Genomic DNA, 18,827 nt, shown 5'->3' on the forward strand with positions numbered 1-18,827 from the left:
TTTATGGAATGTACATTAGGAATATCAATTCTAAGTAAAATAATAAAAGCTTTTCAAAATATAAATTGGAATTGTATAAAAATAAGAGATCTGGACTGGATTTTTCTTGGGTTTTCTTTGGTTTTATTTGCCTTGCCTTGGTTTGCCTTAAGGGATAGAAAGCCAGATGAAACATTATTTCTTTTCTCTGGGAAAGTATGGCTAGTCTTCAACTGGGGTTATTTACAAAATCATCATTAAAATAAATAACTTAAAATAGTATTTTATTTCTCTTAAGGGAAAATTATTTGACAAAAATGGACATTATTTAAATTTCTTAGTATGGGCTCCATCCCACTGAGAGGCAGGTCAGCAATCACTCCTTGCAATTAGCCCAGGATGGACGGTCTATGTTGTGGGTCCATGATGGGGGTTCCCTGTCTGGTGACAAGCAGTGGGGGGAGTAGGTAGAACCTATGAGAGACAGATTGGCCTCCTCTCCTGGAGTCAACTGCAGTTTGTTGGAGGTATGGATGAGGCACTTAGAGTCTTAGCTCCTTTGTTAGTACAAGGGTAGCAAGGGCAGTTCTACTGCAGAGGTAGTGACAGAGAGGCTTTCAGTTTCCCCTGGGAATACTGTCCAGAGTGTTACAGAGCTGCTACTTGCTCAGTAGCTCTGGCAGAGGGTAGCTGGAGGACTAGGCCTGGAGGACCTGTCCAGCGAGAAGATATGGGAATGGGCGCCCTTGTAAAAGTCTGGCCACTTTTTCATAGGGTGGCTACATTACATTGGGAGCCTGCATCAGTCCCTAGTCACCTCAGATGTTTTATTCCCTGAAGGTATCAACAGTGAAGGCTGTGAAACAGCAAAGATGGCAGCCTGCCCCTCCCTCTGGGACTTCCATCCCAGAAGTGTACAGACCTGTTGCTGGCCCAAACACACCTGTAGGAGGTGGCTGGAGACCCCAGTTATGAGGTCCTACCCAGTGAGGAGGAACAGGATCAGAGACCCACTTGAAAAAGCAGTCTGGCCACATTTTTATAGAGCAGCTATGCTGTGCTCAGGGTCTGCTCCAGCCCCTGGTCAGCTTGGACTCTGAAGCCTGAAGGCTGGAAAGGCTAAGTGTACCAAACAGCAAAGATGATGGCCCACCCCTTCTCCCAGGAGCTCTGTCCCAGGAGATTCAACACTGCTACCGGTCACTGGCAGGAGTTCCAAGCCAGTGGATTTCATTCTGTGAGGTGCTGTGAAGTGGGGCCTGCAGACTGTCACTGGATTCAGCCCCTTTCCTAAGGGGTATTCTTGGGGTTTAACCTCCTGTTCTGCCAAATGTGCAGCTACTTTTGACGGAAAGCCTGAAAAGGAAAATCGCAGGTATCTAAGGCTCCCAGGTCTCTGCATGTGCTTAAGTGGCTGCTCTGCTGAGACATTACAAAGCTCTGGTGTCAGACGAAGGCCCTGGTGGAGTAGGTTCATGAGGAAATCTCCTGACCCAAGGGTTGCCAAGTTCCATGGGAGAAGCATGGGTTCCCAGGGTTGTGCATTCACTCACAACTTCCCTGGGCAGAGGAAGGTCCCCTGGCTTCATGTCACTACGAGATGGGCTATCACTCTGCCTTGCTTTTTCTCTGCTCTCCAGGGGTCAAGTTGTTTCCTTGATTAGATCCCATGCATGTACCTGGATGTGAAGGTGCTGTATTTATTCACCCCTTCTATTCTTCTCCTTGAGAGCCATGCACACTAGCTGCTTCTAGTTGGCTATCTTGGCCACTCCCTAAGACTCTATTTTTGTTTGCTTTGTTTTGTCTTATTTTGTTTTACAGCAAACAAGTAATACTAAATAGAGTTCCATTTAAATATTTGCTTTGGCCTGTATCGAAATCGGGTACTTTATTATAACACAGATAGTAAACATCTCTTTGCACACTTTTCAACTATCCTTCCTTTATATGCAACTGTAAATGGGGCATACAAATAGTATTTACCTTAAGGGATGGATTCACAAATAGCATGAGATAATATACATGAAATTCATAGCCAGCACACAGTCAATATTAAACAAATCTTAACTATTTTTACTAAAAAGCAATTTTTAAAAAGCTACTCTTATGGAAGAAATATTGACTCTGCTCTTTTTTAAATCTACTAATTGCAAACATTTCTGTTCATGGCATTACCTGTCCCACCATCGTTTCCCAGCAGGGTCCTCGAGGTACATCTGCAGGATGAACAAAAAAGGGTGGTCCAGTGCTGTTTTCAGAGAATGATGCATTGTAGGCCTTGATCATATTGGCTTCCCAAAGGGTAATATTGGCCTTAACTAGCTTCTCCTCTTCAATCTAGAAAGCAAAAAGGAAGAAAAATGAAGACAACGGAGATTTCAAAGGCATTTCTGGCAAACTTGAAACTGAGAATTGAACAGCAAGCACTCTTATGGCAAGGGCAATCCAGAAACAAGACTTACCTTGTTGTTAATCTCATCCATTAATGCAAGAATAAATACATACAAATTGCCTAAAAGGAGAGCAAAAATGCGTCCCAGTAGCCATTTCAAAGCAATGAGAGGATGGTAGTCTTCTAATTCAGCAAATAAGTCAAACAATGTTGGACAGAACATCCCCAAGAGGGACATAACCATGTTCATCTACAAGGGGGCACAAGGGAGAAACTAGGTTAATAGTGTTTAAAAGTTATTTGCTTTTTGCCAGAATTTCGGAAGATTCTGAGCTATGCTTCTTTGATCTCTTTTAAGACTAAAAAAGATTATTTTATGCATGCTTAGAATTTGATCTCAATAAAAGACAAGGACAATATTCAACTTACATTTTCAAGATAGACATGTGTCTGAGTGTGTGTATGTGCCAGTAGTAATAGTCTGTTTCCTGGTATAATGAGGGTGGCAAATTGCATAAATCTCTACACAGAGAACACATATTGTTCTATGCGGTAACTGATTCTGATACGGTGACGCACTTCACAACAAGATTTCCAAAGAAATGGAAAATGATCTGCTTGAGGAGGAGGTTCAAACTGAAAATTCGAATCTGACAATCATCAGTACATGGGCTAGTTTAATCAGTTAGAATGGATTAATTCCCTGAGATGGGCTTAAGTCTAAATACAGAATTTTGGCAAATGTAAAGTTTTAAGGCCAAAGAAAACCCCACGTAAAATGAGTTTTATTAAAGGAAACAGAAGACGTTCAGAGAAACGAACGGAGAACACATGACATAATGTTATGGAAGCCAAGGTAGAAAAGTTTCAAAAGTGAGAGAATGAGCTATAATCCAGAGACAAGAGAATAATGCAGGGGTGGGGAGAGAAGGGAGAGAGAGAGAAGAAGGAATAGAAACATGAAAAGTAAGAAACATGTGCTTCTTATTTCCTGGATGTTTGGCAGACTTACGGTGATATTATTTGGAAGTCAATAAAAAGAATCCAAAACATATACTAATTTTCTAATGGGGGAAAACAGATATAGGTAACTCTGGTGACTGTCTCCTTTTTCAAATACCTGGCTCAAATTGTCACCACTAAACATTTCCTATTTTCTCCTGTGGACCTCATGGTGTGAGCAATTATAATAACTACCGGACTATATTTAGAAAACAATTATTATTAGATTTTTGTCATTTTTATTAAAACATTATATAAGTATGACCAACAAATCTCAGCATGACATAATACGAAATCAGCATGCTATAATTTTAGATGAATGTAAAGAAAATTTGGCAGATCCTGTGAAATCTTATGCAAGGTCAATTTAAACTTGGTTTCATCAAATTTGTAAAGTTACTCATGAACCTCCATTATTACCTTCATTGGTCCCCAAAACTTATAGGGTCCCTAAAATAGACGTTAAAGAGGTTCTTACAAAATATAGTTTTTTAAATGATAATCAACTACCCATCATTTAATATAGTTCATTTATACAAAAACATAATCAATATAAATAATGCACCAAAGCTGCATGATAATGTTGCCTCCATGTACTATTACAATTATGAGACAATTTTGAAAGCAAACTTAATAAATGCTTTGAGGTGTTCCTCCATTTTTCATTTTAAATAAACAAACTCCCTCTGCTGAATGACTTATATTTTATAAGTTTTCATGTAATGACTGTATATTAAAGTCTTTAAAATATCTAGTCCCATCTCTATTGGTACCATTTCTGAAATACCTAGAATGTTATTTGGAAACTGTTTTTCTAAGTAGATTATATCATTTGCTATCCAAGATTTTTTAGGAAATTCTATGCTTATAAAGACATATTTTAATTCTTTTGATCTATACAGTTCTACAAAAGCTTCAGTGTGGGAAGTCTACACTTCCCACAGCCTAAATCTGCACACACTTTGAAAATGCCCAAGCTCAAAATGATGTCACATTATACACATAACATTTTATGAAAGGGAAGAGGCTCTAGCAACAACTCATGACCAGTGATTTTCTAATTCTAAATGATCTACCTTTAACCTCTTTTCTCTGCTCCACTAAGTGGGCAGATACTCTGAAGGCAAATTACAATCATAATGTTTAATTCCTGGAAAAGAACTGGCCTTCCTTATTTAAATAGCATTTAGAGGGAGAGGAAGTAAAGTACAGGCAGGAGGCAATGGAGATGGAGATGCTGCAGCTAGGCTTCTACTGAAAAACAGAGGGAAGCCCAGACATGCCCAAAGGTGGAGAAGCAATCTGTGTGTTTCCAGTGAGATCAACACAGGAATCAGTGGGTTTACCATGGCTACTTCAAAAAATTCAGGAAACAATTTGATCTTTTACTGACAGATGAAGGATTTGGAGAAAACAACAAGAAAGAGCCTTGGACTCGAAGTCAAGACTCCAAGGTTCTCACCCTAACTCTTCTACTAACTCTGTGACCATAAACATATCACACAATCTCTTGAGATTCAGCATTCCCATCTGTAAATGTAATGATTGGACTATGTGTTTTTAAGTATCTTTTCTGACTCTAATTTTCCATCATGTCACAAAATGAAAAACAGACAGTACAGATTTAGAAATAAGACTAGAAAAGAATGGAAAATGAGCAACATGATTGGTTAACTGTCAGGACAGGATCGGGGATAGGTAAAGAGTGGCCTTTTTTAATGTTCCATCAAAGAAGCATAACCCACAAAATAGCAAATGTCAGGTTCTAAGCATATAAAAAGCATGCAGAGACGAACTTCATTTTTTTCCCACCACCCAAGGGTGTCAGGATCTTGCTGTGCAAATTCCTGGGATCGCTTCACAGCCCAAAAGATGAGGTATCCACTCCCTCCAAGTGTTAGAAACACGAAGAAGTTAGCAAGAAACCTCAGGAATCTGATCAAGTGGACGTTTTCTTCTACTTGGGCTGCTCTTTCTTCTGTTATGGCTTCCTGTATCCATGCAAACAAACAAACAACTCAAAATAGAATATCTTAACTATATTTTCAAAGTTATCATAAACTCAAAAGTTATTTTTACAATCATCAGAATGTGAGGAATGACAATGTAGACTAACTCTGAGATTCTACAGACCAGGTGAATCTTGCCAAAAAATGATGTCAAGTAAGAGACAGAAGGAAGAATTCTTGCAAACAAACTGTGATTGATCTGATATTAGAATAGTCTTCATTCTAAAAATTTTCATTCCAGCAAAATTTTTTCAAACTATAAAACAATGTTTTAGGGTCATTTTAAATATTATGCTTATTCCTGTAAATAATTAGTGAATATTGTTCTAGTTTTAAAAATATCTGACTCTGATTACTCATGGTGTCCTGTTGCAATCCAATAACATTATTTTATTACCAGATTTAGAGAAGTTCTTAAGGGATAATTGTGCTGTTATGGGTCATGGAAGATTTTCCAGTAATAACCAGAACCATGGCAAGATCCTGGTAGGCAGAAATCATGAGTTAATCTTTCTTTTAAATTATCAAGATACTACACTAGCTGGACCAGATGGAATGCCTCCAATTTTACTCTTAGAAATACGAAAAGCAGGCTTTTGAAGTTGATGACTCTACCTTAAAGTTCATTGTGATAGAATTAAATTTGTTGTCTGCCGTCTCAGGATTGCCAATCAGGTAGTCCCAGCTGGTAAAGACCTTCCAGCTAAAATTGAAAGTGTTGTCATCTCCACCTCCATCATCACCAATGTTTTTGGTCATTCTGCAAAAACAGAAAGTTTAACCCAGCAGTCAGAAAAAAATGAGACAGGGAGAATTGAGAGAAATAAAACATGGTCACAAGAGTTGAAGTGGAGAAGCAATAGCAAAAAGACATATTTTTTAACAAGTTTGTTCTAATGACCAGAAAATGGTTTCTTTTAAATTTTTATTTTTGCTAAATTGTTTAAGTGATTCACTTTCTAGGCCTTCAAGACTAATAAACTACTATAAGCACTGAAGATTTAAATGATTCAAAATGTATACAAAAACATATATGTATACATATATTTTTTTATATTGTACTTTGAGATCTGGGGTCCATGTCCACATCCTGCATCCTGCATGATCGTTGCATAGGTACATACATGGCATGGTGGTTTGCTGGCTCCATCCCTCCCAACCCCCATCACCTACATCAGGAATTTCTCCCAGTGTTATCCCTCCCCATCCTTCCCACTCACCAATGTTCCTCCTCTCCCCTTCCCTCCACCCCCGACCCAGTCAAAAATATATTTTTATTAAACTCAGAAAATTAGTTCTTAACCTTTGATAAGTATCCCTTTAAGAATATTATAAAAATTATTTAGTCCCTCCCTAGGGCGAAAAAACCACATGTACTGACTTTTACATTGCTCCACACAACTTTAGTTGGTTTCCAGGCCATCTGAAGCCTCTGGATGGACTAAACCAGGCAAGGAAACTCCTGTGCAAATTTTAATTCCCCCTGGAATGTCCTCCCAAAAAGAGATTACATTGCATACATTAAATTAAAATCTACTCTACAATTATTGAAGAAAAAGCAACATTTTTATACAATCTTAATGCCAAATGGTTTCATATATATACATACATCAGTGATTTTATATATATTTTAATCAGTGATTTTATACACACACACACACACGCACGCACACGCACACACACATATATTCTTGCTTGAAGAACTTAAAATGCATTTGCTCACAGGTTTATTTTAGTGGTTAGAGATCTATATCCCATTCACTCCACTTCCTTTTTTCCCTTTCACTATAAATAGCAACATTAAAATTTCATATAACACATATTATAAAACCATAAGGTTTTGGTTTTAAAAATATTATAGTCATATAAACCCCAAAGAAGAAAGGGGCACAATGACATAAAGCTGACATTGTAGGTTGACAGGTGTCTCTAGATCATTTATGTTCCCCCACTGCTAGCCACACTTATCATGGAAGCTTATGCATTTTAAATAGGCTAGCATGTAAGGAAAAATAACTAGATATCATTATTCCTTTCATCCATCTACAACTTTACCCTTTGCAAATGGTGATTGTGTGTGTTTTCGCATTTGTTCTCTTTAAAATCTCAGCAAGAAGTCAAGGTAGTTACTCTCGTTTCTACAGATGAGGAAGCTGAAGCTCAAAGGCATGAAATAATTTTCTGAACATTATCCAGTAGTGCACCACAGAGATAGGTCAAGAGCTCAAATTTCTGACTTTGCTCCAGTGTTCAAGCTAGGATACCATGAGGTATGAAAAGCCATATAAAATGCCTTTTTTTTTTTTTAAGGTAAAAATGGGTTGAAAGCAGACATTCCCTATGGTTTAATCTAGGAAGAAAATGACTTCTTTGATTGATATGCCACTGTCCAATTTTTGCACTGTCATTGAGCCAAGGGCAGGGATTCAAGTAAAAGTGGCCACTTCGCAGATAAATTTTGAAAGTAATTTTATCAGTGACAAAGTTTTGAGCCGAAGACAGCCTCCCCGAGAAGGGAGCCCAAACTGAATGAGCAGACTGGGAAGATCTAACATCAGAACGGGTGTGAAAAGAAGGGGAATACAGGTATTGATCGACTTGTGACCTATGCAACTTACGACCATTCGACTTTACGACCACAGTCGCTAGCCACGACTGCTCCGCGTCTGGCAGCGCAAACGTTGCCCAGCTGGGCGTACGACAGTGCGGACCAGCTTCTGGCAGCACTACCATCTCCACGTGCACCATTTCAACTGTACATATAGGCTACTCAACTTACGACCAAATCGTGATCCGGCCATGGTCGTAAGTTGAGCACTAGCTGTACTGAAAGGGATAAGGAAGAATGCCGAAGAGAAACCTGCTTGCAACACATTTTTATTGAGATATGGCCCCAATAGCTATAAGTTCTACTCTTTGTGTATAGAGCAAAATATATACATATTTATGAAAATTGCTCATTTTTTGAGACTGCTGTCATTTTCAACCACTATATCTGTGAGAAACAATCTCAATACATCATTTGCTTTGCCAGGGGAGTTGGCAAAGGCAATTTTAGCATACATGTTGTAGCCTAAGGTTTTTATACTGAATTTCTTGCCTTGGACCACAAGTTTGCAGTTCCATTTATACCCTGAGGTCATTTGGTTATTTCATGGGTGCATGTGGAGGTTTTAAATAAATCAAATAAATGCCTCTTTAAATCCTAAACCAACAGGGTCACTATAATGTAGCCTCTGCTAAAATGAAAGTTGAGAAGAGGAAGGAGATTGAGAGGCAGGTAGAAAACAAAAGAAGCCCGCGGGATAAGACCACACAAGAAAAAGAAAATTACTGTAAAAGTGATACTAAACAACATGTGGACTAGTTCTCTCTTTTCCTTGGTTTTAGTTAGTTACGATCAATTCATGGTTCCAAAAATATTAAATGGAAAACTCCAGAAATCAACAATTCATGTTTTAAGTTTCGTGTTGTTTTGAGTACTGCAATGAAATTTCTCACCTTCCTACTTCACCCTGCTCAAGATGGGAATCCTCCCTTTGCTCAGTGTGGATGCATTCTGTGGATATAAAGTGTACCCATGTTGTTAGCAGCCCTCTCAGTTATCAGGCTCACTATTGCAGTTAGGCAATGCTTTGGTTCAAGTAACTCTTATTCCACTTAGTGGTCTCAAAGCCAAGAGCCGTGATGCTGGCAATTCAGATATGCTACAGATAAGACATAAAGTTATTCCTTTAAGTGAAAAAGCAAAAGTTTTTGACCTAATAAGAAAAGAAAAGAAAATCATTCACTAAGATTGCTAAGATCTACAGAAAGAACGAATCTTCTATCCATAAAATTGTGAAGAAGGAAAAAGAAATTAATAGTAGTTTTGCTGTTGTACCTCAAATTGCTAAAGTGATGGTCATATTGTGTGATTAAAATTTAGTTAAGGTGGAAAAGTCATGAAATTTGTGGGTAGAACACATGAACAGAAACGTGTTCCAACTGACAGTAATAGAATTTGCTATCCACAGTTTCAGGCATCCACTGGGGGTCTTAGAACATATTCCCTGAAGACAAGGGGGTACTACTAATTTAAACTATTTCCCCCCAGATGATTTTTTTAAATTATTACTTTTTTCTTTCCGACTTTTATTTTAGGTTCAGAGGGTGCATGTGCAGGTTGCTTACATGGGTAAACTGCATGTTGTGGGGGTTTGGTGTACTGATTATTTCATCACTCAGATGATGAGCGAAGTACCCAATAGGTAGTTTTTCAATCCTCACCCTGCTCCCACCCTCCACCCTCATGCAAATCATGGTGTCCACTGTTCTCTTCTTTGTGTCCATATGTACTCAATAGTTAGCTCCCATTTACACATGAGAATATGCGGTATTTGGTTTTCTGTTCCTGCATTAATTCACTTAGGATAATGGCCTCTGGCTTCATCAATGTTGCTGCAAAGACATAATTTCATTTTTTTATGGCTGCGTAGTACTCCATAGTGTATATATACTACATTTTCTTTATCCAGTACACTACTGATGGGCATCTAGGTTGATGCCATGTCTTTGCTGTTTTGAATAGTGCTGGGGTAAACATATGGGTACATGTGTCTTTACAGTAGAATGATTCATATTCTTTTGGTATTTACCCAGTAATGGGATTGCTGGGTTAAATAATAGTTCTAAGTTTTTTGAGAAATTTTCAAACTGCTTGCCACAGTGGCTGAACTAATTCCCACCAAGAGCATCTAAGTGTTCCCTTTTCTCCACAGCCTTGCCAGCATCTGTTTTTCTGTTTTTTTTCTAATCTGACTGGTATGAGACAGTATCTCATTGTGGCTTTACTTTGCATTTCTCTAGTGATTAGTAATGTTGAGTAATTATTTGCTTAATAGCCATGTGTGTGTCCTCTTTTGAGAAGTGTCTGTTCGGTCTCATACAGACCATCAGCTAACGTGACCCAGAATAGATTTAAAAACAAAACAAAACAAAACAGGGAAGTGTCTGTTCATGTCTTTTGCCCATTTTAACGGTTTTTTATTGTTCTGTTTTTGCTGGTTAGTTTAAGTTCCTTATAAATTCTGGATATTAGACTTTTCTTGGGTGTGTAGTTTGCAAATATTTTCTTCCATTCTGCAGGTTGTCCGTTTACTCTGTTGATAATTTATTTTGCTGTTCAGAGGTTTTTTAGTTTAATTAGGTCCTACCCATCAATTTTTGTTTTTATTGCAATTGCTTTTGGAGTCTTCCTAATGAAGTCTTTGCCAGGGCCCCATATCTAGAATAGAATTTTCCAGGGTTTCTTCAAGGTTTTTTTTTTTTTTTTTTTCCTCCAGAGACAGAGTTTCACTCTTGTTACCCAGGCTGGAGTGCAATGGCATGATCTCGGCTCACTGCAATCTCCGCCTCCTGGGTTCAAGCAATTCTCCTGCCTTAGCCTCCCAAGTAGCTGGGACTACAGGCTCATACCACCACGCCCAGCTAATTTTTGTATTTTTAGTAGAGACGGGGTTTCACCATGTTGACCAGGATGGTCTCGATCTCTTGACCTTGTGATCCACCTGCCTCAGTCTCCCAAAGTGCTGGGATTATAGGCATGAGCCACCACACCTGGCCCCAAGAGTTTTTACAGATTAGTTTTAAAAACTAAAAATTTACAGTTTTAGATTTTACATTTAAGTCTTTAATCCACCTTGAGTTGATTTTTGTATATGGTGAAAGGAAAGAGTCTAGCTTTGATCTTCTGCATAGTGCTATCGAGTTATTCCAATGCTATTTATTACCCACAGAGTCCTTTCCCCATTGCTTATTTTTGTGAACTTTATAAAAAATCAGATGCTTGTAGGTGTGCAGCTTTATTTCTAGATTCTCTAACCTATTCCATTGGTCTATGTGATAGTTAATATTAGATGTCAACTTGATTGGATCGAAGGATGACTAGATAGCTGGTAAGTATTGTTTCTGGGTGTACTTGTGAAAGTGCTGCCAGAAGAGACTGACAGTTGAGTCAGTGGACTGGGAGAGGAAGACCCACCCTCAATGTTGGGGGGCACCATCCAATCAGCTGCCACAGTGGCTAAAACAAAGAAAGGGAAAGAAGGTGAGGTAAGCTGGCTTGTCAAGTCTTCTGGCTTTCATCTTCCTGCTGTGTTGGATGCTTCCTTCCATCCTCCTGCCCTTGGACATCAGACTTGAAGTTCTTCAGCCTTTGGACTCTGGGACTCACACCAGTGGTTTGCCAGGGGCTCTCAGGCCTTCAGCCACAGACTGTCAGCATCCCTGATTTTGAGGCTTTTGGACTCGAACTGAGCCACTCTTGGCTTCTTCCTTCCTCACCTTGCAGATGGCCTACTATGAAACTTCACCTTGTGATCTTGTGAGCCAATTCTCCCTAATACTCTTTCTTTCATATATACATATATTCTCTTAGTTCTGTCCCTCTAGAGAACCCTGACTAATAAAGTCTATGTGCCTGTTTTTCTATCAGTATCATGTAGTTTTAGTTATTGCAGCCTTGTAGCATAGTCTGAAGTCAGGTAGTGTGATTGTGATGCCTCCAGCTTTTTCTTTCTTTTTTTTTTAAATTTGGTTTGTGATAGCTTTGGATATTCAGGGTATTTGGGTTCCATATGGATTTTAGAATAGTTTCTCCCAATTCTGTAAAAAAAAAAAATCATTTGTACTTTGACAGGAATACCATTGAATCTGTAAAGTGTTTTGGGCAGTATGGCCATTTTAACAATATTGATTCTTCCAAACTACAAACATGGAATTTTTTCATTTGTTTGTGTCATCTCTTATTTCTTTCAGCAATGTTTTGTAATTCTCATTGCAGAGCTCTTTCAACTCCCTGGTTAGCTATATTCCTAGACATTATATTCTTTTTGTGGCTATTGTGAATGGAATTGCATTCCTGATTAGGCTCTCAGCTTGGAAAATATTATTGCATAGAAATGTACATTAATTTTGTATCCTGAAACTTTGCAGAAGTTGTTTATCAGATTTAGGAGCCTTTGGGCAGAGACTCTGTGGTTTTCTAGGTACAGAATTATATTGTCCACAAAGAGAGATAGTTTGACTTCTTCTCTATCTGCATGCCTTTTCTTTCTTTCTCTTGCCTAATTGCTCTCACTAGGACTCCCCATACTATGTTGAATAAGAGTAGTGATGGTGGGTATCCTTGTCTTGTTCCAGTTCTTAAGGGGAATGCTTCCAGCTTTGGCTTGTTCAGTATGATGTTGGCTGTGAGGATGACATAGATGACTCATTATTTTGAGGTACATTCCTTCAGTGCCTATTTTGTTCAGTTTTTAACATGAAAGGATGTTGAATTTTATCCAAAGCCTTTTCTGCACCTATTGAGATGATCACACGGTTTTTGTTTTTCATTCTGTTTATGTGATAAATCACATTTACTTATTTGTGTACACTGAACCAACCTTGTATCCCAGCAATAAAGTCTACTTGATCATGGTAAATTATTTTTGGAGTGCTGATGGATTTGGTTTGCTAGTATTTTGTTGAGGATTTTTGCATCTATGTTTATCAAGGATATTGGCCTGAAGTTTTATTTTCTCATGTGTCTCTGCCAGGATTGTGTATCAGAATGATGCTGGTCTCATAGAATGAGTTAAAGAGGCATCCCTCCTTCTCAAGTTTCTGGAATAGTTTCAGAAGGGTTGGCACCAACACTTCTTATACATCTGGTAGAATTTGTCTGTGAATTTGTCTGGTCCAGGGCTTTTTCTGGTTGATAGGTTTTTTGATACTGATTCAATTCTAGAATTTGTTATTGGTCTGCTCAGGGTTTCTTTTTCTTCCTGATTCAATGTTGGGAGGTGTATGTTTGCAAGAATTTATCAATTTCTTCTAATTTTTCTAGTTTGTGTGCATAGAGATGTTTGTAATCATCTCTGAAGGTTTTTTGTGTTTTGCTGGGGTTGATGGTAATGTCCCTTTTGTCATTTCTGATTGTGTTTATTTGAATCTTCTTTTTTCTTTATTAATCTAACTAGTGGTCTATCACTATTATTTATACTTCCAAATAGACAATTCAGGAATTTATTTATCTTTTTATAGCTTTTTGTGTCTCTTTCATTCAGTTCAGGTCTGATTTTGGTTATTTCTTATCTTCTGCTAGCTTTGGGGTTGTGGTACTCTTGTTTCTGTAGTTTCTCTAGGTGTGATGTTAAGTTGTTAACTTGTGATCTTTCTAACTTTTTGATGTAGGTGTTTAGCGCTGTAACTTCCCTCTTAATCTGCTTTAACTGGGTCCCAAAGATTCTGGTATGTCATGTCTTTGTTCTCACTAGTTTCAAATAATTTCTTTATTTTTGCCTTAATTTCATTGCTTCCCCAAAAGTCATTCAGGAACAAGCTATTTAATTTCCATGTAATTGTGTGGTTTTTAGTGATCCTCTTGGTATTGATTTCTATTTGTACTGTGCTGTGATCCAAGAATGTTGCTGGTATAATTTCAGTTTTTCTTAATTTGTTGAGAATTGCTTTATGGGTGTGCATGTGGTTGATTTTAGAGTATATGCCATTTGCAGATGAGAAGAATGTATACTCCGTTGTTGTTGGGTGGAGTGTTCTGTAGATGTCTATTAGGTTCATTAATTCATGTGTTGAGTTCAGGTCCCAAATATCTTTGTTAGTTTTCTGCCTTGATAATTTGTCTAACACTGTCAGTAAGGTGCAGAAGTCTCCCACTATTAATGTATAGTTATCTATGTCTTTTTGTAGGTCAAGAACTTATTTTATGAATCTGTGTGTTCCAGTGTTGGGTGCATATACATTTAGGACAGTTAAGTCTTCTTGCTGAATTGAATCCTTTATCATTATATAATGCCCTTCTCTGTCCATTTTGATTATTGTGACAGTCTGTTTTGTTTGAAATAAGAACAGCAAGCTCTTCCCTTTTTTGCTTTCTGTTTGCTTAATATATTTTTATCAATCTCTTTATGTCTTGATAGATTTTTATCAATCTTTTTATTTTGAGCCTATGGGTGTCACTGCATGTGAGATGGGTACCTTGAAGACAACATACAGTTGGGTCTTGCTTCTTAATCCAACTTGCCATTCTGTGCCTTTTGAATGTTGCATTTAGCTCATTTACATTTCGGGTGAATATTCATATGTGAAGATTTGATTCTGTCATCATGTTGGTAGTTGGTTGTTATGTGGACTTGACTGTGTACTTGCTTTGTAGTAATGGTCTATGTACTTATGTGTGTTTTTATGGTAGTTGGTAACAGTTTTTTATTTCTACGTTTAGCTCTTCCTTAAGGACCTCTGTAAGGCAAGTGTGGTAGTAATGACTTCCCTCAGCATTTGCTTGTCTGAAAAGGATTTTATTTCTCCTTTGCTTATGAAGTTTAGTTTGGCTGGATATGAAATTCTTGGTTGAAATTTTTCTTTTAGGATGCTGAATATATGTCCCAATCTCTTCTAGCTTGTAGGGCTTCTACTGAAAGTTCTGCCATTAGTTTGATGGGTTCTTTTTGTAGGTGGCCTTCGCCTTCTCTCTAGCTGCCTTTAATACTTTTTTATTTTGCTTTGACCTTAGAGAATCTGAGGGCTGTGTTCTGGGGATGGTCATCTTGCACAGGATCTTGCAGGGCTTCTCTGAATTTGAATGTTGACTTCTCTAGTGAGGATGGGGAAATTTTCATAGGCAGTACCCTCAAATATGTTCTCCAACTTGCTTGGTCTCTCTCCATCTTTCTTTCTCAGGGATGTCAGTGAGTCATAGGTTTGGTCTTTTTCATAATCCTAAATTTCTTGAAGGCTTTGTTCATTCTTTTTTATTCTTTCTTTTTTAGTTTTGTCTGACTGAGTCAATGTGAAGAACCATTTTTGAGCTCTGAGATTTTTTTCCCTCAGCTTATGCTGTTCTGCTGCTGCTATTTCCAACTGTATTATGAAATTATTGTAATGGTTTTTTCAGCTGTATCAGATCAGCTTGGTTCTTAAAATGATTAGTCTTTCAGTTCATGTATTGTTTTACTGGATTCTTAGGTTCTTTGCATTGGGTTTTAACTTCCTACTAAATCTCAACAATCTTTATTGTCATCTAGATTCTGAATTAATTTCAGTCTGATTAAGAAGCATTGCTGGGGAGCTAGTGCGGTCACTTGACAGTGAGAACACACTGTGGCTCTTTGAGTTGCCCTAGTTCTCTTGTTGGTTCTTTCTCATCTGTGGGAGTTAATGTTTCTTTTAATCTTTGAAGTTGCAATTCTTGGATGGAGCTTTTTGCTTTCTTTGATGCCTTTAAGGGTTTGATTGTGATATAAATTGGGTATGTCAACTGGCTTCATTTCTGGCTGATTTCAGGAGACCCAGCCTCAGCTCAGCACTCCTGGGTTGTGTGCTGTAACCTGGTGATACTGGACCAGGCACACAGCTTTGTTCTCTGGTCCCTCAAGGTTAAATCCTGCTGTACTGAAGGAGCTGAGGTATTCCCAGTCTGTGAACAACATTCCATTGAGGATTGACAGCAAAACTACTTTGTTGGGGCAGTGGCAGTGGGGTCTCTGCTCATATGCCAGTGACAGCAGAGCAGCAGGGACCATGCATGTCTGCATGCTGGCAAAACAGTGGGGGGAGGCTGCAGGTGTGTGTGTGTGTGTGTGTGTAGGTTTGTCTTCCGAAGCTCCCAACAGTTGGGTGGGGTCTGCCAGCAAAGAAACTACGGTGGTGGCTTTCAGGAAGTGTCCCAATTGGGCATCCAAGGCTGTGCTGCAAGGGGGCACAGCCAGGTATGAACCTCAGGAAAGGCTGGCAGACAAGGGAGGCACTCAGACTAAAATGTCCCCATTCTATGGGCAAGACAGCTCTATTCTGTATTGGTCTGACAGTCAACAAAGGCCAAAGCTTACAGAAGCATGCATGGTCAACCTTCAGGGATGGGTGTCCTTGGCTGTGCTCTACTGCAGTCCTTCCTTTGCCAAATCCTTTGAACTCCACACATTCTGAAGTTCTGTCCCTGCCAACTCTTCAAACAGCTCTCCCTATCAGTTCAAATATCCATGGGGGTCATGGAGTCTCCCGCAGCTAGAATTATGGAGGTCCATGATGAGAGTGGGCAACTCCACACCTATTTAACTCTCCCTTCCCCAGGAGCTACTTGGGGCCAGGAATGAGTCCTGGAACGTATTCTTAAGCCTAGCATTCCAAGCTTCCTCCAACTTCAGCACAGTCTACATCCACCCTCCATCCACTCTCAATGCCTCCCTTCTGAATATCTGCTTAGAGTGTGCCAATCTTCTTAATAGTCTGGTTTCTCAGTGGGAGAAGCTCTTTCTGGCTGCATCTGGTAGTCATCTTTGCTCTTCTCACCTATTTAAAATTCTTGAGCATGAAGAAAGTATAGCAAATATTTGACTGCAGAGGATCACAAAAATATGAAATTATACTATATTGACCAAAACTACTGGTCATTTCTTTGTTTACAATATTTACCCAACTGAGCACCACAGGGGCAAGGACTTTATTTTGCTTGCCATGAAATACCCAGGTACTGGCTAGTTCTCTTAGATTACCCATGCTAGGTGCTCCACAAATAGTAATTAAATGAATGAATACATGAATTGTCATTCTATAAGTAAACTTAGCACTGGAAAAAGCCTCACCAAGTAAATACATATGGCATAAATTGCTTTTTTGCATGGCAGAATACATATAATAAATGCATACCACATATGCTTGTTATGCTATTACTATTAGTTCTGTCTCTGTCATTATGATAGTTTTGACAATATCACCTCACTTTGTAAGTAGCTGCCATTCATTGTGAACTACTACTATCCTTATTAGTCCATGTTTACAAGAGAAGTTTTTCATGTTGAAGTTTATAATCTAGATGCAGTTCATAGAGAAGTAATAAAAAATGGAAGGTAGTGACTTTATGTCCTTCATACCTTATTGCTTTTCTGCTCCAAGCATTTTTGAAACAAGGTCAAGTATAGTTTGAAGAAGATGAGATAATCATGTGCTTTGTGGGATTTGCTAGAATATCATGCCCTGTATGCTAGGCCCACTTACCCTTACATAACCTTCTCTAGGGTCTGAAATTCATCATTACAAACATCAAACGTTATGATCTTTAATGAAAATATCTCTGAGAAGTAAAATATTAGACTGGGGTCTATGAGGGACTCTGACTGCTTTCTACCAAATAGATAAGGAGAAATTCCTTCGACAAAGAAAAAAAATTAATGGTGGGTGGGAATGTGAGAAGGCAAAAGAAACAATTTCAATGTTAAGAAATTAAGGCTGTCAAGAGATGTGGAAGACACTTAGGAAGAGTATCAGGTAGATCACAGATGTCTGGGTAAACATGTACCAAAGATGTAAAAAGGAAATGGACAAAGGCACTGATGATCTAAGTAGGAGGGAGAAAATAAAGTTTCACTGATTTAGAAATGGTGTGTGTGAAGCTGGCCATGATATATCCTGAAATATGCAAGAGTCTTATAGAACAAGAACTTGGTTTTGACAGGTTTAATTTTTTTTTTTTTTTAAACACAGCGTTTGGTCACCTGAGCCATATCAAGGCCATAAAACTCTAAGGAAATTTGACAACAGATAAGGAACTATTTTAATATAGAATTTTTATAAACAAAAAGGCTACCCAGGATAAGACAGATACATCAATCTATATTGATGATTGTTATAATAGATGCATCCACATCAGAAGTTAGAAAAACTAAGTGTTGGAATTAAAGGAAGGTATTCAAAGCTCAGTTCTGCAAGCTACTGAGTATTTGAACTTGGTCATATCCTCAAACTCTGCTTAGCCTTAATTTCTCCATGTATCCAACAGGAATAACTAATGTGTACTCATGTCCTGAAAGAGCTTACAAACTAAATATGACAGTTTTCTCTGGAGGAACCAGTAAGTGAGGCAGGTTTAGGACACAAAGTATGTCACAGACTGCTTCAGAGAGCTCCTGCTTAGGGTGACTGTGCACTTTCTCCCTCAAATACCTTCAGGTGGAAGGCCCTTCACAATGAGGCAAAAAGCTCATTCACCCTGTGCATAGTCAAATAAAAGAATGGAGACCTTACTTGAGATGTTTCAACTCTCCTCATAAACTAGTTCAAAAAAAAAATTGGCTAATGGGTCATTTTTAAAATATATAAACCCAAATAACTCTGCTAGGCTTCTGCAGTCTTTAAGTGGAGTATTATAAATATATTTTAGACAGGGGCAAAAATGAACTGCAGTAATATCAGTTCTCTAGTGAAACTCCTCCCCATACTCTAATAAATCCTTTCCCAAAACAAACCATGATTGTACAGTTGATTGTGATGGTTTCATTGGGGACCATTCATTTTTGCTGTCTTACACAGCTAAAATTTTTTGGATGGGTGATTTTCCGGTTTTATAAAAATGAACAGAGAACAATAGATTCTGCCTATTGAGCTGATTCTGCAAGTTACAAACC

The 18,827-nt window shown here is 38.3% G+C and overlaps 1 protein-coding gene across 3 annotated transcripts in view; it reads right to left on the reverse strand.

Annotated features, from left to right (window-relative positions):
- TMC1 (transmembrane channel like 1) overlaps positions 1-18,827 on the reverse strand; it is a 475,132-nt gene that overhangs the window by 40,231 nt on the left and 416,074 nt on the right. For 2 of the 3 annotated variants that reach the window (XM_074394667.1, XM_074394668.1), the window contains 4 exons: positions 6,001-6,145; positions 5,173-5,367; positions 2,445-2,624; positions 2,158-2,319 (listed from right to left, as the gene is read on the reverse strand). In XM_074394667.1, the coding sequence (XP_074250768.1) occupies positions 2,158-2,319; positions 2,445-2,624; positions 5,173-5,367; positions 6,001-6,145 (682 nt within the window). The remainder of the gene's footprint in view (positions 1-2,157; positions 2,320-2,444; positions 2,625-5,172; positions 5,368-6,000; positions 6,146-18,827) is intronic. The other variant, XM_074394669.1, reaches the window with a different exon arrangement.

Source organism: Saimiri boliviensis, chromosome 2, assembly GCF_048565385.1.
Source record: "Saimiri boliviensis isolate mSaiBol1 chromosome 2, mSaiBol1.pri, whole genome shotgun sequence".
Lineage (NCBI taxonomy): Eukaryota > Metazoa > Chordata > Mammalia > Primates > Cebidae > Saimiri > Saimiri boliviensis.